This window comes from Polistes dominula, unplaced genomic scaffold (genome assembly GCF_049000335.1).
Source record: "Polistes dominula isolate Pdom_NZ unplaced genomic scaffold, Pdom_raw_medaka contig_23, whole genome shotgun sequence".
Classification (NCBI taxonomy): Eukaryota; Metazoa; Arthropoda; class Insecta; order Hymenoptera; family Vespidae; genus Polistes; species Polistes dominula.
In genome coordinates this window covers 2,791,831-2,815,619 of record NW_028300963.1, presented here as the reverse complement: position 1 = coordinate 2,815,619, position 23,789 = coordinate 2,791,831, and the positions used below count along the sequence as shown (strand labels likewise).

General features: G+C 29.4%; 1 protein-coding gene across 9 annotated transcripts in view; it reads left to right on the top strand.

Moving 5' to 3' along the window:
- The window catches only part of heph (polypyrimidine tract-binding protein 1 heph), a 407,327-nt gene that overhangs the window by 235,846 nt on the left and 147,692 nt on the right, over window positions 1-23,789 (top strand). For 5 of the 9 annotated variants that reach the window (XM_089172852.1, XM_089172851.1, XM_089172854.1 and 2 more), the window contains one exon: window positions 5,680-5,733. The exons of the other annotated variants lie outside the window; for them this stretch is intronic. In XM_089172852.1, the coding sequence (XP_089028978.1) occupies window positions 5,680-5,733 (54 nt within the window). The remainder of the gene's footprint in view (window positions 1-5,679; window positions 5,734-23,789) is intronic. 9 annotated transcript variants of the gene reach the window in all.

Genomic DNA, 23,789 nt, shown 5'->3' with positions numbered 1-23,789 from the left:
TTGAAATTATATCTTACTTTTATAGTACCTTTATACATTCTTTTTCTTATATATATATATATATATATATATATATATATATATATATATATATATATATATATAGATTTTAGTTATTCTTTATACATATCTTGAATTTCAGTATAAGGAAGATACAAATATAAATAAATGTTACTTTCTTCTATCTCTCTTTATTTCTCATTTACTCACTTTCAAAGTTCTAGTACTGTAAAAATAAAACACTCGTTATATCTTCTATCTTTTTCTTGAGTTTCACAAAACACAACAGGATAGAAAGAAAAAAAAATATGCACATATATAAATAGACGTTACTTTCTTTTTCTCGAGTTTATGGGGGGGGGGCAGCAAAAACAAAAATAGAAAAAGATAGAAATAGTTGATTTCTTTTTTCTCTCAGACTCTCTCTCTCTCTTTCTTTCTCTCTCTTTTTTTTTTTAAATACTTTTCCATTCTTATTATTCATCGTCGATTTTATATTCCCCTTATCTCAAACTTTATTCTTGTAGAAAGAAAACTCGTGTATCCTCCTCTCACCCCTTAAACCCCCTCAGCTCGTTAATTTGCAGCTGGCTAAAGCTTAAGTAGTAGTACCCTATTACGCAATGTCCTCTCTCACTCTCTCAATTTTTTTTTTTCTTTTTTGAAAGAAAAGTCCGCCCATTGTTAACGGTGGGCGAAGTAAAACGAGAACGAAAGTCGAAGACTTCAGTGAAAGATGCGAGAAGAAAAAGGAGTGGTTGGTTTGGGTTAGGTTTGTTGTGTCGTTGGTAGGGGTGAGTTTTAAAGCTGAGGAGAGTAGTATAGGCATACTATCCACCCCTTTCTCCTCCCTCATCCACATTCTCTCTCACTCTATATCTTTCTCTTTCATTTTATTTCTATTTTTCTCGTTTGGTTCAATTTTACCACTCACATACACATAGACACACACACACACAAGTCTACGTAAGACGTTCCAAATGGTTGATACACCTTGTTCGTTAGTTTCACCAACATCAATTAGTATCGTAAGACGTGACCTTCTTTTTACTTCACCTCCTTTTCTTCTTTACTACTACTACTACTACTACTATTACTACTACTACTACTAGTAGTAGTTTTATTCATTCTATTCATTCTTCTATAAGTCTACTATTTCTCTTTCTCATTCTGTCTCGATATTAGAACGTTTTAGAAATATTTGGATATGTATATATCATATGTACTTATCTTTCTTGTGTTTGTATTAGAAATTGCAACTACTTGTGAGTCTTCTCTCTTTATCTTTTTGTTTCACTTACATTTTCTATCTTTGTCCTACTTGTACCTTCTCAGGGATAGTTATTATCATCCATTTGCTAATACAACAAGATAAATTGCTTTTCTTCCATGTTACTTATCCCTTATCCTATTCTACCATTTTCCTATTTCTCTCTCCCTCTCTATCTCTATCTTTAAAATATATACGTGTGTATAATTTGAAATATTTATTATTTTAAAATTACAATTTGGTTTTTTTTTATTTTACCTATTTTCTATTACATATCATTATTTATCGTGACGTTATTTTTAAATATTCATAATTAATAAGGTATAAAATAAAATTTAAGAAAAAAATATATTAAAATATAAAATTTAATTAACAAAAATATTAATAAAATAAATTCAAATTAAATTTCCAAATTTTCTAATAAGAAATAATCTAATAACATTAATTATATTACAGAATTATATTGCAAAAAAGATAATTGAATATTTATTAATTTTAGATATCATCTCACGTTCCTAATCTTATTTCAAGATTTACAAAATTATTGTCTTCTTTTATATTATTATATTTTCTTTATTCCCTATATCTTCAATTTTTCAAGTTTCATAGATATTATTACACGTGTACCTGTATTTATTACATACGAACATTTACATTCATACATAAATGTACAATCACGTGCATGTTACGTGAGACTTTTAAATCGATCAAACACATTTTTTTCTTTCTAACAACATATATATTTTTTTTATTCATGTTACATATCGTTTCATCCCCTTATAATATATTTATTTATTTTCTTCTTTCTTTCTTTCTTTCTTTTTTATCACAAATCCATCATCGAGTGGGAGTGAAATCGAACAACGATGTGATCCTTATCGATTTCCAAGAAGATTGTTTTTAACAAAAAAAAACCCCCCGAAGGAGGTGAAAATATATGGATATAAGGATTCATAGTTAGGAGTTAAAAGGGCCGTGGTATGGTTAAAAGGGTTCTCAAAGTAGGGCGGAGGGTAGGTAAAGGGGGAATGGAAACTGGAAGGAAAAACGTGTAGCCAATCATCAAAGTTGCGTGACCGTGGCGATAAAAACGTTCTTATCGATCCGGTTTCAGTATTTATGTAAACACTAATGTAAAAGTACATATATGGGTTGAGGGGTGAAGGGGGTGGGGAAGGTGGTTAGAAAGAGAGAGAACAGAACGTGTCCGGCAACTCTCTCTCTCTCTCTCTCACTCTCTCTCACACAGTTTTTCTTTTATTTATTCCCTTTACTCATTCTCTTTTCAATCTTCCTTCCTTACATCACACAACACACACGAATACAAACAAAGTCCAACACACAAAGGTGTTCATGCGACAAGCACGAGTTTTTCGTTTACAGTTGCGATGCGAAAAACGCGCGTCTTTATTCATAAACGCAAATCCAGTACGACCTGATTTTTCTCCAACGTTTATTCTCTATCTCTTTCTCTTTCTCTTACCATCCCTTGTTCCCCTTCTACATCCCCCTTTTTTTCGAATTTTTTACCTCGTACGAGTTAACCGACGACGACGAGTTAAAACACTGTTGTATTACCGACTTTATGTTTCATATATGTATTCGTATATTTCTGTGAGTGTGTGTTCATGTGTGTATATTTGTATATATGAGAAGATGGGCGTGTAGTTGTGTGTAGTTTCTGGAAAATACATCGTTTTACCTCGTTTCGTGACTTCTCTCTCTTTCTCTCTTTCTGTGTAACAGGGCCGTACCCGACATCCGTCCTCCTATCGATTATCAGGATAATTAATGTACAGCTAGATATCGTTTTACATGCTGGGAGAAACGAGCTACGTTCCGGCCAATTCCTATCTATCTATTCTCCTTCTCGATTTTGCATTACGATCTATGGATTTTACGTATCTATTACATGTGTGTATTATATATCTACATATATGTACATTTCTGTATGTATGTATGTGTGTGTCATGTATGTAGATGGATAACTGTATATACACGTGTGTATATTTGTATATGTTACATGTTACATATGTTATTCCTGGGTCGAGATTACGGATAAAATTTTAAGCATGTTCCCTACCTATGGTTTATAATATATATATATGTATGTGTATGTATATGTATATGTATACTTAGAAATGGGAAATGGTATAGTATAGCCCTTCATGGAAATTCTATAGTGAAGATTTGGTTTCCGTAATCTCAGGGAAGGATCCCTTCTGCTTTCCCTCTTTCTCTCTAATTCTCTTTCTCTTTTTACGAATAAGATACTAACGTTGTTGAATTATTCGAATTAGTAATATTATCGATAAGGTTTCAATTACTATCTTTAATTATTATATTTAATAATCTTCTATACTTGGGTATTTTTTTTATTCAGGAATGTGTTCATAGGAATGTGATTAACATATATTTATTCATTTTATTTTTTTTTTATTATGTATTATTAATTAGGAAATATTTGATGTAATCAATAAATAAAGAATTTTTTTCTTATTGTTCGAATGATAAATATTTATCGAATTTATTTTATAAATAATGTTAGAGATTTGTACATATAAATCATAGAAGCTTTCACTATTTTCCTTTTTTTATTCTTTTTCTCTTTCTCATTACATAAAGTCCCTTGAGACTTGGATAAAGGAGAGAAAATATACACGTACAGATAGCAATACATATACATATATATATAAAGTAAAGGGGTAAAAACAAACTACCCTGGTATAGACGTAAATGTTGCTAGTAAAGTCATAAACTGTAGATAGTAATACCACTGACATCATTCGCGTTTGTACACCCCATATACATATGAATGTTATACACTTGAAATGAACTAAAGAAGAAAAAAAATAGAAAAAGAAGAAGTAGACAAAATAGATAATATAGGGTTAATTTTAAAACCCGACAAATTATATATTACAATGAAAAGATATAACAAATATATAGCGTACAAAATATTTATCATTGATTTAATTAAATATAAAAACAAGTATCATTAACTTCACCATTCATCAAACTATAACAGAAACTATTACAAATTATAAATAAATAAAATAACAAGTATATTGGTTGCTTTCATTCACATGCACAATATTAATTTTACTATAAATTTATATTATTTATATATATAAAATAATAATGATATATATTTATACAATTTATATATAAAAATAATTGTTAATTCTTAAACAAAGCAAAAAAACAGATTTTGGTCTGAAGGAGTTGTCAATGTATTTAGTTATACTTAAATAATAGTTTCATTTGTTAAAGATCAAATTGTTCTATTACAATAATTGTTTTTATCGTTTAGTTTGTTCGTTCGTTTGATCAACTTAAAATCTCGTGTATTTCAGTTTGGATATTTGGGAAGGCCATTATTCGAAGCGATTAAACGTACCGAACGAAATAAAGCTTCCGATAATATACAAGAGTGAACGAAACCGAGTGAATGAATGAATGTGAGTGAATGTGTCCGAGAGAGAGAGATAGAGATACATTTTACTGCGTCCACTTGACCGGTGCAAATACATTCTTTGGCGTTTATATCCCCATTGGGTATCGAGATCGCATGGTCAAACGCGTAATCGTTCGTGCGGAGAGCTAGATAAATACTATTACGATTTTCGATCATGATTCACGGCAAGTTTGTGTGTGAAAGATAGAGAGAGAGAGAGAGAGAGAGAGATAAAGAGAGAAACAAATAGATAAATAGATAGAATTAAGTATTTAAAATAACATCGTCAAGTATATAAAATCAAATTATCTTTAATCTTTTTATCAACACAAAGTATATTTTGTATTACGAATTAGGTGAAACAAATTTTATGTAACATGTAATAATAATTATTATTATTAACAAAAATTAAATTGATTAAAATCAAAGTACAAAGATAAAATTTATAAAAATAAAATTTAAAAAAAAAAAAAAGAAAACAATAGAACAAAAATAACATTTGTAAGTTCGAAAAATGTTCAATTAAATATTATTAAATTTAATTATTAAATTAAATTATTTATTAATTATTTATTAATAAATACATCTTATCATTATAGCTTTTATCATTTTAACTTCAAAAAAAAAAATAATAATATTGATTTATATTCATACGTGTAAGATTTCTTCTCTCTCTTTCTCATTTGTCCTCATTCGTACATCCCTTCGGAATACAAAAAAAAAAAAATCGTTTAACCTTGACACTTATTCACGTTCCTTTTTATTTTTATTTTTTTTTTATTTTCCTCATGAATAAAATAATAACGAGATTGAACTTTTAAAAAATGAAAAAAGGGTTGTAAAAGAAAGGGGGAAAAAAACAACATATTTGTATCATTGTTTTCATACGTTTAAAAAAAAAAAAAAAAGAAAAGTGTAGTAACATTTGTTTTTGTTTTTTTTTTGTTTACAGGTGAGTGTCCCGGAATTCCAGTACGCTCGAGGGACGAGCGCGTCCCTGATGATGGTAAGCCATAAAGCAAAAATGTACCCATTTTACACGGCTCTACCACCATCCACGATAATATAAATAATATGATATCGTTCACGATACATTTCTTATATTTATATATACATATTAATTATTTTAATTATTATATATAATTTCGTGACATTTTTTGTTTTCGCATAAATCAAATGATGAAGAATTTACATATCATTGAAAAATAAGAACAACATTTTATATGAATACAAATCAATTAAACAATTTGATCAAAAATTTACAAATTAAATGTTTCGTTTGCAAATAGGTTTTTGTTTTATACGAATAATTAATTGACACCATTTGTATCGTTTATAACACAATTCGAACATCTTACGAATTTTTTATAAATATTTGCAAATATTATTTATTAATTATCCTGTACAAAATTTTTTATTTTAATTTTCTTAATAAATAACAAATCTATTTACGCGAATAATTAATTGACACCATTTGCAATATATAAATTGTTTTTATAACACGGCTAATAATATCTTAGGAAATTTTATAAATTTTTGCAAATAATTAATTAACCTAACGTGTTGGTTATATAAAATTTTTATTTAAATTTTCTTAATATATTTAATAATAAATAAAAAATCTAACAAACTGAGAAATTGTCAGGGGTTCCTAGGGGTTTCTAGAAAAAGTATACGTAAAATCATTTTCACAATAATTATACAACATACTTTAAATTTACAATTAAAAAATCATCTTCAATAGCATCATAGCATTTAAACAATTTTACAATTTAAGTTATAAATTTTTTAAATAATTGTTTATACATATATATATATATACTACTACACACGAATAAAAAATGTTTAGAATTCGTATTGAAATTCGACTAGATTTTTCGAGCATGTATTTACCATAATAAAATCGGCAATAGTAAGAAGGGCATATAACGGGTGATAAAAAGCTTGAGGGATGGGGGTGTAGGGAGGTGAACCCTCTAAGAAGGTGAATATCGATATATGTGTTCGATGGGTGACTCTTGTTCGATTTTTAGGACTGACTCCTCCTTCTTACGTCATTGTCGGCTTTGCTTCGAGTAAACGGGGTAATATCCCATGGGAGACAGTGACGAATGTGTTTGTATATCGTTGGACGCGTAGGGTGTACAAGTCCTCCCCCTTCTCACCCTCCTACTCATTTTACTCGTCTTTCATCCCTTCTCCGAACTCCCAACTCCCACATTTTTCCTTTTTTTTTTTTCTTTTTCGTATAACCTTCTTCTTCTTCTTCTTCTTCTTCTTCTTCTATCCACACACAACAATCACACACATACACCTACAAAATGTACACAAAAGTGAGAGGAAAAGGTTGAAAAGTCCAGGCTAGTCGAAAAATTCAATCCTTATTGGTTCTTCTTTTTTTTTTATCTTTTTCTTACAAGAATAGTAGTTGTTGGTGTTGGTAGTAGTGGTCTTGGTGTCATCCCTTTAGCTTTAAAAACGTGTCGAGATATTTTTGAAAGCGAACTTTGGGAGAAGGGGTGGATTTGAACACGAGGGTTAGGTGTGAATATGTGTATGTGTTTGTGTGTGTATTTGAGGAAACAGGACGAACGTTTTCTTCTCATGGCACAGATGGAAAACAAAGAATGGTGGTAGTGGTGTTGTAGAGGGTGAGAAGAAGAAGAAGAAGAAGAAGAAAGGTGGCAGGGGGGGTAGGGAGAAAGGAGGAAGGAAGGATGCTTGTTCGATTCTTTACCGTCTGCATCACCTTCAGTATTTGTTAGCTTTTTCCCGTCTACCACCTATTCTACACCCTCGTGTATTTTTTTTTTCTCTTTTTTTTTTTTTTTTAAATCTCGTTTTTGCTTATCCTTTTTTTCGAAAATAAAGTTTTCTTCTTTATACGTTCCTTTTTTTTTTTTTTTTTAAAGATTTATTTATTCTTTTTGTTTTACTTCTTTTTTTTTTTTTTTTTTTTTGTAAATTGTAGATTAGATATCGTGTTTTTATTTTAACGTGGGGTACTTTAAAAAAACAAAATAAATATAACTTATTATTAATTTTTTTTTTTTGGCATACTTAAAATAGTAAATGTGATAAAATTGAATCAACATTAATAATCTACATTAAAACAAAGTGAGTTTCTTTTATTTTTTTTTATGTTTTTAATTAGAGATGAGACACCTTTTTTTATTTTAACGAGGGATATTTGAAACAAACCCTAAATAAATACAGTGTGTTTTAATTTTGTTTGCATATCTGAAGTATTGTAGTTAATCTGATCAAATTGAATCAACATTAATTTACATTAAAACAAAGTGAGTTTTTTTTTACTTAAAATAAAAATCAATCATATAATTTTGTATTATAAATATGTTTATTAAAAATAAATAACGTTATAGAAAGATTCTAGTTGATATTTTTAAAAATATCACGTCATATATATATACATAATCTTTTAACGATAGCAGCATGCGTTTATTCTCTTTGAATGAACTAAGTAGTACGAAAGAGAGAAAGAGAAAGAGAGAGAGAGAGAGAGAGAGAGAGAGAGGGAGAGGATGGAATGAGAAACAGGGTGAAAGATCGAGTCCTCTCCTTGCTCTTTGTTCAACCCCCTCTGGCAATTGTTTTCCCTCGACCCATTATCTTAACCGAGGTAGAAGATGAAATGACGAGCTACGTAGAAGATGAAGGAGAAAGAGGTGGGGGGGGGAAAGGTGGGGGTGGTAGAAAACGTCCGGAAATTTTCGGCGAGAAAATACGCCATACTCTCTTCTCCACCTCCTCATCCCTCTCCCCCTTCCTTCTTTCTCAGTTGATATCAGCAACGTTTGTTCTTTGATGTCGAGCTTATATCGTGTCAGAGAACAGCGAGAACTTCGAGAAAGAAACGATAAGGTGAATAAGAAGATTTTGGTGGGAAAAGGGGGATGCAGGGAGTGCATAAGGGGTGGGAAGGTACAGAGAGATAGGCTGATAGAAAATGAAAAACGTCAAAGAAATAAAAAAAAGAGAGATGATGATAATACTCGTTGAATAGTTTCGAACAAGAAACAAGAAACTTAAAATTGATTTATTTACCATACATGCTAAATTTCATATATAATTTTCATGTGACAAGATTCAGAAAGAAGATTATAATACATTACTTCCATTTATGTTGGTAGACATACGTATAATAGCACTGGGAACTTTTACCAAACGCATATATGCGTTCATAGAACTCAAAGAGTTAATTGATAGAACTATAGATATTAAACCATTAGATGTATCATTCAATTCAATTAGAAAATCCTATACATATATATTTTTACTGATTAAATTTTGACAGTCGACTTTCAGAACCTATGGCCCACACACACACACACACACACACACAAACGTACCTAACACCCCATATAATAAATTCGTTTCATAGTAGACGTCGATCTTTTGATATCGGGTTTAGAATTAATGGTCGAAATCGATGGTTGGTTCGTGTTGGTAATTCAGAGAACGGACAAGTCGAATGACGAGAAAGAGGAAGAAGAGGAGGTGAGGGTTAGGGTGAAGGGTGAGAAGGGTGAGAAGGGAGACGGCATACGTCACAAGAGTAGGATAGATTACTCTTGCTCGTGATGCTGAAGGTATAGTAGTATGGTTCACTTGGTTGTTACTGCAGCTACTCTACTAATGCTACCACTACTACTACTACTATTGGTAGTACTGAAACTGCTTGGTGTGTGAGCATCGAGTATGGTGGTGTAGGTGCTGGTTGGTTGGTGGGTGGTGATGGTGGTGGTTCTTCGTCGTTCTCTCGCTAACATGAAAATGGATTCTCTGGGATTCGGGCTACGGGAATTTCATTCGAACGGGAATTTGCTTTGGTGAAAGAGAATGAGAGAGAGAGAGAGAGAGAGATAGGTAGATAGATAGAAGATATTTTAGATTTTAATATATAGTTGAAGTATAGTAGAGTCTAATCATTTTTTATTTTTTCTAATTTTTATTCCACCTTCTTACACATCTCATTTTTTTTTTTCATATTTTTGAACTTGATATTTGAAATTTATTTAAAAAAATTTCAAATCAAAAAGAAAAGATAGAACAAACCGATATAAATTGATATATTAAATGAAATGTATTATTTTGATCGAATAATTGATTTATTTATCAACGTATTCATGGTCACGTAGGAAATTTGCTTTGCAAAACGATATAAATAAATAATATTATAAATTTGACACAAAGAAATTGTTTCTATCATTTATTATTAATCTTCTTTTTTTGCTATTATTTATTATTAATTAAATTTCTTATTATCTTTTATTCAATGTTCATATGTTCGTGTTATCCGATTAATTTGATAAATCAAGATAAATCTATATAGAAAAATATTATTTAAAAAATAAACATTATATATATTGAATCATCGAATATTCATAGTCACGTGGAAATTTAATCATTACGAGATTAACGAAATTTTATTAAAACATATATGTATATGTGGGGGTTGCTTTGAAACAAGAGAGATAATCTTATCGTGGTTTTCATCATATGCATATATACACACATATATATATATATACATTGTATTGTAGTTCGTAGGACAAGAATACATATATGTATGTATTAACATGTGAGAACCACACTTCTAGTTTAATATATGTAATTTTATTATATATCCTATACATATACAGTATCTTTCAAAATGTATAATGATTTAAAAAAAAAAGAACTACAACGAATTAATGTTCAAAAATATTTTATTAAAGTAAAAAAACTTATTCGTATAAATAATTCAATCATATGAATCAATTAAATATGAACACGAATTATTGAAACACCTAAAAAAATAATTTGATAATTATATTATACAAAATTTAATACAATAATTCGAGTAATATAATTATACAAACATTTTTTACTCACTCGAGTATACCAAAATCACATATGAAATTATTCTAACATATATTGAATGTTCCTGTATGAATATATTATGTATATGTAATAAAATATACATCCTTGAAGTGTTTAATTTTCATGCAATGACCTCAATGCGTTTTACCAACCTTACACGTCGTTCGAAGGAAATAAAAAAGAGAAGAAAAAAAACCCTACATGGCTGGCTTTATTTTTGTTCAATGTTTGATACATAAGAATAAAAGAAAAAAAGAAAAAAATATAATAGAAAGAGTGAGAAGAAGAAAGTGAGGTTTAGAAGAGGAGGAGTTATCTTCGACACTCCATAAACCGAATATTTCTGTAGAAAAAGGATACTATAAAGTAGTTCTCTTCTTATGGTGGTGGTAGTGGTGGTGTGTGCATAAAGTCCAGTTTGGTTTTCTTTTTCATAGCAAGAAGGAACGTTTTACATCTTTGTATCGTAAAACCATCTCTGCGAAGGAAGATCTGTTCTGAGAAAAAGAAAAGAGGATATAAGAGAAAGTGGAAGGAAAGGGGAAATTATGGGGATGAAGGGGGTGTGAAAGAAAGCATGCATAAGTCATTCTACATATCGATGTTTTCTCATGAAATATCTTCTTTCGAGAATACTTCGAGTATCTAGTGTTAAAAGTGTTAAAAATAGTAACACGTATCTATGATGTTAGATTCCTTTCGAATGATTCATAGTTTTGGTATTTATATATATATATATATATATATGAAGATAAGTAATCTATTAGATAAAAAAATATTATGAAATTTTTATAAATAATTTTTTTTGTATCACAGTATTTTTTCCCTTATTGCAAGATTGATTCATCTTTTTGGTATTTATATATATATATATATATATATATATAATAAATTATAATATTTGTAATATTAATATATAAAATATAATATATTATAATATAATATATATAATTACATTATTTATTATTTTATTATTTATATTATTTATTATTATTATTATATATTGAGATATGTGTGATCTTAATATTATAATAATAAATTGTCACATACAAAATTTTTATAAATCCTTTTTTTGTTCGTATCACAGTATTTTTTCCCCCATTGTATAATTTTTCGGAAAATCAATCCCATTGGATATTTTATTTTCGAGATAATATTATATTATATGAGAAATAAATTTTAATATAACGAATATCGAGATATTATATTTATAACAATTCGTTTTTATTATTTTTCATATATATGTGTGTGTAGGACTGTAACATAGATTTGTCGCGAGACGAACACGAAAAACGTTTTTTGATTTTTTGTTTTATTTTCTTGTTTTATTTTTTTCCCCCATACAATAGAGGAAACGAGACGAGTAAATGTAATGGGGGGGGGGATTCCGATATGTTCAAAAATATTAAATAGAAATTAAAACAATAAAATGAAAAGTGATGTGATTTCGCAATGAGTAGTACGATTTTGATATAATTTAAAAAACAATAAAAACCTGAATTATAAATTGATACATTGATGGATTATTAAATAATAAAACGTTTATACATTTTAAAAATAAAATATTTATATATAGAGAGAAATGTTTAAATAATCAATCTCATTGTAAATACGTCGTATATTACAGAAATTGTAATTCCATTATTGTTTTACTTTAGTATCATAAGAATAATGAACAAAAACGGTTTTAATAAAAATATATATTTAAAAAAAAAAAAGTAACATTTATATATAAAATAAACAAAAAGACGATTAATATTTATACCAAATCGTGGTTTATAAAAAAAAAAAGAAAATGTTAATCAGATTAATCACATCAATGTATCACGAATTATTTGAAAGATTAAATCTTAAACCAAAACCAAAAAAGAAACAAAAATGTACTTAAAAGCAAATTTTTCAAATTTGTTTGAAAGTACCTCATCAAAAAAAAAAAAAAGGAAAAAAGAAACACACGGTATAGTTTAGAGATCAATGAATAGGAAAGTGTAATAGTGTATTTCCTATGAGCAATGTGGTGTATACCTTTTAAAGTTTGAGAGTATCGAAGGAAATGGGGAAATAAAATCATGGGGGTGTGGGTTTGGAGAAAGAGGGGGATGGATGATTTCAACTTGGGCAGAGGGTGAGTGGGGGTGAGGTAAGACTCGTGAACCGATCAGGAACGATAAAATCGTATATAGAGTTTCCTTCAGTGAGAGTGAGAGAAAGTGAGTAAAAGAGAGAGAGAGAGAGAGAGAGAGAGAAGGAGTGAAAACCTTTTCCGAACACGTAACCATCGTGTTATCTATTAGTTTCTACCCCCGTGATAAACGATTTGCTTCCTTCCACGAAAACTTAACGCGTAAATTGTACGAGAAAGAGAGGATAAACCGACATATTCGATCGATTCAAAAACCTTTTCCCTTACACTCCCTTCCACCCTTCGTTTTCTTCATTTTCATCTTTTATTCTTTTTATTTCTCTTTTTCGGATTTGTGTGTGTGTGTGTGTGTTTTTTTTTATTTTATTATTTTCATTTTTTTATATACTATACTATTATTCATTGTATTTATTATTTTATTCATTTTATTATTAATTATATTTTTATTAACATTTTATTATTGTTTATTTTATTATTAATATTTATTCAATAAATTAGTCGAATTGATCTAATAATTATTTTTTTTTTTTATTTCTCTTTTTCGGGTTTCTTTTCTTTATTATTATTTTTATTTTTTTTTAAAGACTATACTACTCTTTATTCAGTATATTTATTATTTTATTATCAATTTTTTGTTTATTAACATTTTATTATTATCTACTTTATTATTAATATTTATTCATTAGATTAGTTGGATTAATTTAATAAATTTATTAAATAAATTACAATTGTATTTATATATATATATATATATGTATTTTTTTGTCCACGTGCTTTGTTCAACCGAGTAAACGCGTGCGCACGTTTTTCCAACAATTTTCGTACGAAGGTAAAAAAAAAAAAAAAAAAAAATAGAAAAAAAGAACAAACGGGGTGGGGTGGGGTGGGAAACGCTCATATTAACCGAGTGACATTTTATAAAAGCGTGGACGACACTAAGCGGACTCTCGGTTGCCTACAGTTAGCCGGTGATTCAACGTAGTTGGTGAAAATAACAGGAAAAATGGTCGGAGGGGTGGGAACGAAAAGGGGAGGATGAAAAAAAGGAAAATAAAAAAAGAAAGGAGGAGGAGGAGGAGGAAGAAATAAGAGGGAAAAAAATGTGAGTTCTTCATAGAGTTGTGTAAGAGAGAAAGAAAAAGATAAAGAGAAAGAGAAGAGAGTACCTGAAACGTTCTCTTTTTTCTCTCTTCTCTCTCTCTCTTTTTCTCTCTTCTGTCTCTTTTTATCTTTTTCTTTCTCGTCGTCTTCATTCAAAAGCCTCAAGAGAGAAAATACGCTTTTCGAATAAACTCGAAATGACGTACGAATTTTCACTCTCTCACTCTCTCACTCTCTCTCTCTCTTTTTCTCTCTCTCTCTCTCTCTCTCACCTGCATATTTTCACGAAACGGTAGTAGCATCCTGTATTTTATAAGAGAGAGAGAAAGAGAGAGAGTGTGCATAACGTTTTTAGAAAAAGCTCACGGACTTTCGGACCATCCCCTTTTTTTTTTTTTTGCCTTCGAACACTTGGCCCCTTTTTGCTTAAAAAAATAAAACGAGGGAAATAGAAGAAAATTAAAAATAATAAAAAGAAAGATAGAAAAAGAGAAAAAAAAATATAAATCGTCCAAAACCATTGCAAGCAAATGAGGAATACGCGATGCTAATGGAAAGGGAATACTGTGTAAGAGAGAGAAAGAGAAAGAGAGAGAGAGAGAGAGAGAGAGAAAGAGAAAGGGGAAGAAATGGGATTGAAAAATATATGCAGTACATTAGTTTTTTGGTTCATTTAAATTACGCGCGGTTTTTCTTTTTTTTTTCTTTTCTTTTTTCTTTTTTGCCACAACGAAAGATTTAACGAAGATGCTTCTTCGAATATCTCATATTAAATTTATATATATATATATATATAATACGAGTATATTCGTTTACCGATCCTTTCTCGAGCAGTTTCAAGTATATACTACGTGTACTTCTTATTTTACAAAAATAGAAGAACTTTAAACGAGTGTTTCTTCTATTTTCTTTTTTTATTATTATTATTATTAAATCGTATGTGGTACATACATACATCTTTGCAGAATATGATTAAATTGGTTTTCCTATTTTTCTTTTTTATTTATTTTTCTTTTCGAAATCTTTCGCTAATAATTTTCTTTCGTTTCCTTTCGTTTTCTTTCGTTTCGTTTCGTTTCGTTTCGTTTCGTTTCGTTTCGTTTTGTGGATATCTCGTTAGATAAATCTTTTTGGAACATTTTAAGGATCGTTATACTACGAAATTTCATGTAGTACTACATGTTTGTTGTTAGGGTTTTTCTTTTTTTTTCTTTTGAAGGAAAGAAGGATATAAAATTTTTAGAAAAGATTTCGTTTAACTCGAGAATTCTAGATAAAAATTATTATGCGCGTTTCTTCTTCTCGAGAGTTTCCGTAAATTTGAAACGGAAAAAGATAGAGGTGAAATTATATTGAAGAAAAATGTACTTCTTTGTCAGATTTATATTTTATTTTATTTTATTTTATTTTATTTTATTTTATTTTATTTTATTTTATTTAGATTTTTATCTTTTCGTATCATTTAAAAACGAACTAAGAATTTTTATGCGATTTTTAAAATATAATATTAGATGAATATATATATATATATATATATATATATATATATATATATATATATATATATATAAAATTTTGAAAAAATATTTATAAATACATCAAAAATATTTGTATTTGTAAAGTTTAGCTTGTTCTATTTTTTTTTGTTTATCTGAATAAAAAAAAAATAAAAGAACACAAGGGATATAGGTAAAGGGTAGTAATGGGAGTAAGAAGGGTAAGATAAAATTGATTAGAGAGATTTAAGAAACAGATAATTCTTATCAGATATCGAAATTTTCATTCGCGTCGTTTAACACCGAAAAGTATAATTAGAGGGTGAAAAGGGGGTGGTAAGAGAAGTAGGAGAAGGAGGAAGCATTTCGCGTTTTGCACGCACGAACGATGAGAAGGAGGAGAAGGAGGAGGAAGTGAACAAGGGGGGAGTAGAAGAGTAGCAGCAGCAGCAGCAGCAGCAACTCGTTCGAAAATGTGTGTGTGTGTGTACATATATGCGTGTATGCAAAATCGGATTTCATCACGGTTCGGTTCGCTCTGACGTATGTGTATAGTATAGAACGCAAAACATGTTGCCCGGCAAATATTAATGCGCTCATTAGCCGTGCTTCATATTCATGTTATGAAAATTCATCGTTAATTATGTAACGCGTGCCGTCCTAACCAAGCAAAAGCATGCATGCTAGCAAGCAAGCAAGCAAGCAAGCAAGCAAGCAAGCAACCAAGTAAGCAACCAACCCAACCAACCAAGCATGTGTGCTATAGCAAGTGAAACCAAATGGAACGAAACATTTCGCGAGATTTATCGAACGATCAATCGATCAATTATAATTTTATATTATTATTATTATTTTTTTTATTATTATTATTATTATTATTATTATTATTATTATAAATATTATTATTATTTTTGCATTGTTGTTACTGTTGGTAGTGGTGTTGTTAATAAGGGGGTTTTGTTAATTGATAATATTATTATTTTAGTACGTGTTAAATTTTAGTATATCGTTTTTATTTATTTTATTTATTTTATTTTTCTTTAATTAATATTAGTATTATTATTATCGTTGTTAAGACGGGATTTTGTCAATTAATAATATTATAATTTTACTACGTGTTTACTTTTAGAATATTTTTTTATTTTTTTTTTATATTTACCCTATATAAATATATTATATATTGATTTTTATTTTCTTTTTTTTTCCACATATAAGCAAACTTATTTTAAAAACCAATTGAAAAATATTTTCTTAACATAAGAGTTCAAAGGAATCTCGATTTATATGAAGCAAAAAAAATGCAACAACCACCCACCCCATTCCCCATTCAACCATGTCAATTCCCAAACATCATACGTTCCTTCCTCTTACACATCAACTCTTCTTACCTTAGTGCACGATCGATGTGAATTTTCCACGTTACTTTTCATTTTTTCTCTCTATCCCTTTCCCTAATCATTTACTCATATTTCGTTGGCTTTGAAAAGGGAAAGAAACGCCATTCGCGTTACAATTTCGGCCAGTGCGAAGTAAAAGAAGATGATGGTTGGAATAGGAGGGGCGGATAGGTGGGGATTGGTTCGAGGTATAGTGTAAAGGTTTGAAAATTAATGGCGAAGGTTTTCGTTCCAGATTTGCCCTTTCTGTTCCTTTTTTTTTTTCTTCTTTTATTATTTCTTTCTCCTTTTCGTTCTATCCCTTCATCCATCCATTCACATTAATCACCTTGGCCACGGATTTCAACCACCCCGTCTATGAACGTTTTTTTTTTTTATTTTATTTTTTTTTTATTTTTTTCTTTCTCGTCACTCGGTTAGAGCATCGTTCGTTCTCTTTCTCCTTTCTCTTTTCCCTTTTCCCTTTACCCTTCTTCTTACTTAGCACGTTTTGTTCTCACGGATATACAACGCGCTTTTCGCGGTAGCTGCTGCAACTGCTGCTACCCTTAATGGGTTTCGAAGCTTGAAACGAAACGCTGGATTATGGGGGTGTGTCAGGGTGTGAGGGAAAGTGTTGAGAGAGGAAAGGAGAATGAAAGAAAGAGAAAGGGAAAGGGAGGGTTGAACTGCTACCTGCTTACTGTTGCTGCTTTCGCTGCTGCTGTTACGCCATCAAAAAGGGCTACGATAAACTTCGATAAGGGCTCGACTTAAATTACCGGTGAAGTCGCGGTACGGTGCTCTCTTCTTCTTCTTCTTCTTCTTCTTTCATTTGCTATAATATTCTCTTCCTTTTTTTTACACTCTCTCTCTCTCTCTCTCCTCTCTCTCTTACTTTCCTTATCCCCTCTTCTTCTTCTTCCTTTTTTTCTTCTATCAAAGCGTAAACTCTTTCCGGAGGTATAAACTCGCGAAAAAGAAGAAAGAAGAAGAGAAAGAAGAAGAAGGAAGCGTCATCGGCTTCATTTATTATACGAGTTTGAAAGAAAACTTTTTCCGATTCGTCTCCCTTTTTTTTTATCTTATATTCTCTCCATCCCCCTCTGCTTCTTTCTCTCTCTCTCTCTCTCTCTCTTAGTTTTTTAATTTCCTTTTTTTTTTTATTTTATCTTCTACCATTAAATGTTGTACAATTTTTATCGTCGCATTTTCTCATTCGTTTTTTCAACATCTTTCGAATAAAAAGAATAAGAAGAAGAAGAAGAAGAGGAATAAGCAATTTTTGTAACAAAATGAAATAATAATAATTAATGTATTTCTCTCTCTCTCTCTCTCTCTCTCTCTCTCTCTCTCTCTACTTTGAGAGGAGGTGTTTTTTTTTCTCTCCTTCCTTCCTTCCTTCCTTCTTTTCTTTCTTTCGTTTATCCCTCACCCTTCACGTACAGTTCTCTTTTATTTTTATTTTTTATTTTTTTTTAAATTTACTTGTTTTCGCGTTTTTGTTTTTTTTATTATCTTTATAAAACTTTAATAATGCTAAATGTAATTTTTATTTCTCTCTCCTTTGAGACGAGGTGTATTTTTGTTTCTTCCTTTTATCCCCCACCCTCTACCCGCTGTTCTCTTTTATTTTTTTAAATATTTTTTTTTTTGATTTCTTATTGTCTTTATAAGTTTTATTCGAAATACAAAGAAGAACTATATCCGAATCTTAGTACGAGATAATAATTGTCCTCGAATGTAATTACTACTCTCACCCTCAGGTTTATATTTTTTCCTTTCCTTCCCCTCACCTTCTTTTTCTTATTCTTTTCTCTCCTTATCTCTCTTCTATTATCTTATATATATATACAGTGTTTTCAACAAGCTCACATTTTTTTTCTTCTCGCCACAGACGACATCGTTGAAGTAATTGCACTGCGAGCTCAGATGAGAGGAAAGGGCTGCGAAAAGCTTCCCTCGTAGAAAAAAAAAAAAAAGAAATAAAAAATAAAAAAAGAAAATTTAAATTGTTCATCGCTCTATCCCCTTCCCTCTCATTCTCTCTCTAACTTATTTTTTTTTTTTTTTTTTATTACTTTCTTTCTCTTTCTCGTACACACACACCTTTTACGTTACCATACTCTTCTACTTCTTCTACTTCTACTTCTACTTCTACTTTTACTTTTACTTGTTCTTATTTTCCTGTCCTTCATCCATCTTACTGTCACACCGAAATTTATCCCGCGACCACACACCTGTCGAGATGATAAGCAAGAGAAGAAGGTGAGATAGTTAGGGGTAGGTAGAGGGTGGTAAAAAGGGAGGATAAGAAAAAGAATATGGTGGTTATACCTACCCTCTTGTGCACTGTATCTACCCATACCTATCAACTCTTTCCTTTCTTTTTCTTGGTTGCACGAAAATAATTTTCTTTTCTGCTAGAAAATCGCCGGCAGCTGCGATATTTCTGATGTACGTAGCATCGTTAAAGAGAAGGATGCTTCTTCGGCTTGAGAAAAAAAAATAATAATAATAAAAATGGGGTGGGGTGGGGTGGGGGGCTTTTTTTCTTATTTTCTTCTTATGTTAGCCCTTTTTCTTTCTGCTTCCTTCTTCCTTCTTCTTCTTCTTTCAATTCTTTTACCACTTTTAAGCAACATACCCATGGATAACAAGTTTTCTCTTTTTCATTTTTTCTACTTAATTAATTCGTTCTTTACTTAAATTCATTTATTTCAAAGTGTACCACAGTTAAAGTATATTCATTCTGTATGCACATATATAAATCGTTACTCACAACCCTGACTCAACCTAGTTTTGGGTTTCTTTATACACTCATAAAAATTAAAATTTAAAAAATAAATTTATTCTAACACAAGACTCATGGTTTTATAGTTTTTATTATTATATGTATTTAAGTACATAATCTTTTTTTTTTTAAACAATATTAAATCCTTCAAAAATAACAAATGACTTAATTTTTATTTTCATTTTTTCACTTTACTTTATTTAACTTTTTATTATTATTATGTTAATCATTTTCTCTTTCTATTTTTTAATTTTTATTATAAAATATTGTAACTTTGATTTGTTCATTTATTAGTTCATTATTTTTTTGTTTTTTTGTTAATTGTCTTTTTTCTTTTTTATCATTAAATTTGTTATCTTCTATTTCACTTCTTATTTTGTTGTTTCCCATTTTCTCATTTTATTCTCATTTTCTTAGAATTTTGTCATCTCTCTGTTTCTTTTCTTGTTACTTTCAATTCATTCGTATTTTAGTTAGACGTCAAGACTTCGATGAATGCACATCGGTACTTTCTATTACCCTTCTCTCTACTTCTATGTGTGTATATACACAACATACGTGTATGTAACCAACGGTGCAACATTCAATAACGAGAGTTCATTTCGCTGTTCGACTTTTCGCGAACACGGAGATTAGACGATTTTCCAAGCAATCCTGAGAATACTGCTACTACTCTCCTCTCCTCTCCCTCTCCTCTCCTCTCTTCTCCTCCTCTTCCTCTTTCGTACAAGGGTTACGCTTACTCGATGAACTAGGAAAAGTTAACTTCGCGAATATCGGTAATGAATCATCGAATATCAAACTTAAACTTTACTATTGTGAGAAACTGTGAACTACATATATAAGAAGACTTTTTGTTTCAAAAAACAAAAATCACATGATCAAATATATATGCACATATGAAATATATATTTCATACGTTTACGCATAATGTTACTATTATTTTTTTAAAAAATTCATTAATTCGAATATCAAACGTAAACTTTACTATTGTGAGAAACTGTGAACTATATATATGCATGTTTATATATTATATTATTAACTGGCATTAGGAACTGGAAAGTTCATTGCCGCAAATACAAAATTCCGCCATTGTTCTCATCCCTGAGCGCGGTCCTTCCATTCGCGGTCTTCGTATCCTATTTCTTTCAGGTTCTTACAATTAATAAATAAATTTATATTTCATAGAAAATTACATATGTGAAATATTTTTTCCAAAATATTATTTTATAATTATTTCGAATGAAACAACTTAGGGATGCTTCTTATCATTTTTTTTTTTTTAATGATTTAATCAAATCATACAATTTAATACCAACCTATAACCACATATATATATTACATATATATACGTCGATTAGTAATTAGGCATGTAGGAGAATATGTAATTGGTGAACGATGAAATTATATATTCATCGGTGACTACGGTCTACTGCTTCGTTATATTCATGAGAAACCTGGAAACCCATAGAGATCCTATTAAATAATAGATTTCACTATGTTCCATATCGTATATTTCCGAAAAGTGTGTATCAGAGAGAGATAGATAGATATACATATATATAGATATACAGAGTTAGTAATCGAAATTTCAAATACACAGATGCAAGTTGAGTTAAGATTCTTCATATTCGTTTAATGTTAATTTCATTTTTTTTTTTTTTCTCTTAGTGAAAGAGAAAAAAAAACTGTAGAGAATAAGAGAGAGAGAAAGAGAGAGATGATGATGAAAGAAAAAGAAGAAGACGTTCTCCTTTTTATGGGTATCAGCTTTCAAAGTAGCCTAGTGGATAAGCTCAATTTACGATAAGGATGAACGAGAATAGATCCTTGGCTCCTCGTAAGGATCGACCTTCGATGGGTGTACATCCCTGATTAAATCCAACGTCGGCCTGAACGTCGGACCTATTCGGATTAAATCTAAAAAGAGTGGGAGAGAAAGAAAAAGGTAGAGAAGGGAGAGAAAGTGGAGAGATGAGATAGATGAAGATAGAACTAGCCGTGTTCTAGGGATACCAAATTGGTACTGGGATAGGATTTGCTTTCTTTCACTAAGAAAAATCTTACTTTTATGCTTTTTTTTTTTTTCTTTTTTTTCTTTCGTTTTGTATGTGTGTGGTTTTTCTTTCCTTTAATACGATTTTTAGTTCAAGCTTAAGAAAATCTGCGGTTGAACGTTAGTTTTCATTTTACTCCTATGCGTTTTAAAAAATTTTTATTATATATGTTATTAAAATAAAATATTATTATATTAAAAAAAAATTAATTTAATTTAATTTAATAATTAATTAATTATATTAAAATATTATTATATAAATATATATATATAATTAATTCATGACAAATTAATTTATAATATTTGTTATTCATCATCATTTTGTTAATCGTAATTTTTAACAATTATTGCAACGTGAATTATTAATTTTTTTTTTTTTCTTAACAAGATAGAAAGGTAAATTATTGTTTAGTAGGTTTTGTATATTATTGTTTAAATATATTGATGTTATATTTCATTTATTTATTTCATTATGAAGTTATATTTAATTTTTGTGTTTTTTTTTTTTTTGTTTTCTTTCTTTCTTTCAGTAAAAGAATTTTATGTAAAATATTAATGCGATTCTTCTACTAAAAGTTGTTGCAACTTTTATCTTCTTCTTCTTCTTCTCCTTCTTCTATTTTTTTTTTCACTTTTTTTTTCTTCATCACTTTCAAATATTCTTCGAAGAGAATATTCAATCGACTGGACAAATGAATATTTTACAAGATCTCTCACGATGTTGAATAACAAGACAGAAAATGTACTAGGGGGTAGTGTACTATATATAATATTATATTCATCTCAAATTTATTTCTTTTCCATAATAATAATAATGATAATAATAATAGAAATAATCCCTCCCCCCCTCCCCCCAAAAAAAGAAAAACAGAAAGAAATCAATTCGCATACTATCAGAAAAATAAAAAGATATAAAATGAATTTTCACGACGTGCAAGTATTTGAATTTTTTTATTTTTTTTCTCACATTCTCAATATATTGTTTTACGTTTACCATTTTATATTCTAATGGGGTATCTGTAAAATTGTTGAGAAAAACCGTAAATGGTGTGTGTGTGTGTGTGTGTGTGTGTGTGTGTGTGTGTGTGTCTCATTTATCTCGTATCGATTTCTCGAATTTAATATAAGAAGAACACGACGATGAAGGAAGAAAAAGGGGTGGGAAAGGGGATGGAAAAAGGATGGGTGTGAAAGTCATTGAACGATGAGGGAGTAACAGAAAGGGATAGGGGGTTAGAAAAGGGGTGTTGTACGTAGTTTTAGTAATGACCGAGCTCGATTTTAAGGGAAAGTGCTAAATTATGGCACCAAACCTATACTCTCGAAACTTTCTGTTAGAATATTTGTGTATGTAAATACCTATGAATATATATATATACATGTATGTATGTGTTTTCCTATATATGGGTATTTTCGGTACATCAAAGTGAACAACTCGTTGACTCCTGTAGGAGTTCTCGGTTTCCTCTAAACAACTAACCATTTATGCTTGTCCGAACATTGGCCGCGACATAATTGCGATAACAAATTATCGAAGGCTTGAAACTTTCTTAAACAAGGTGTCACAATGTGTAATGGAGACAAATGTGAAACGATGATTATCGGTTTATATCAGAACATTTTCTAACCTATTAGAAACGAATTGATCAATTTCCAACTCCCCTCACAACCATTTTTATTATAATGTTTGCTTAGAAATTCATTTAAATAAAGAAACAATCATTTTTCTTGATTAGGTACACAGTTTTTTTACTCTCGGTTTGTTTGTTTGTTTTTGTTATGAGAATAATTTAATATATTATGTTAATCAAACTTCAACCACTCCACCATCGTTTTTTTTCTTTTTTTTTTTAAATAAAATGTTGCTTAGAAATTCATTTAATTAAAGGAAACAATTTTTTTTTTTTTTTGATGGGGTACACAATGTTTTTATTTGTTTTTTTGTTTTGTTATAAGAATAATTTAATACATACTTTAATATATTATATATATTATATAAAATATATATAATATATTAATAATAAATATATATATATATATATAAAATATATTATATAAATTATATATTATATTTAATATATTATATATATTTTTGTTATATATATATATTTAATATTTTCCTTTAACGTGTAGATAGTTTTTTCACCTTTTCCTTTTAAATAAATAATCTTATCGTATTTTTGTAATGTATATATATGTGTGTGTATGTATAT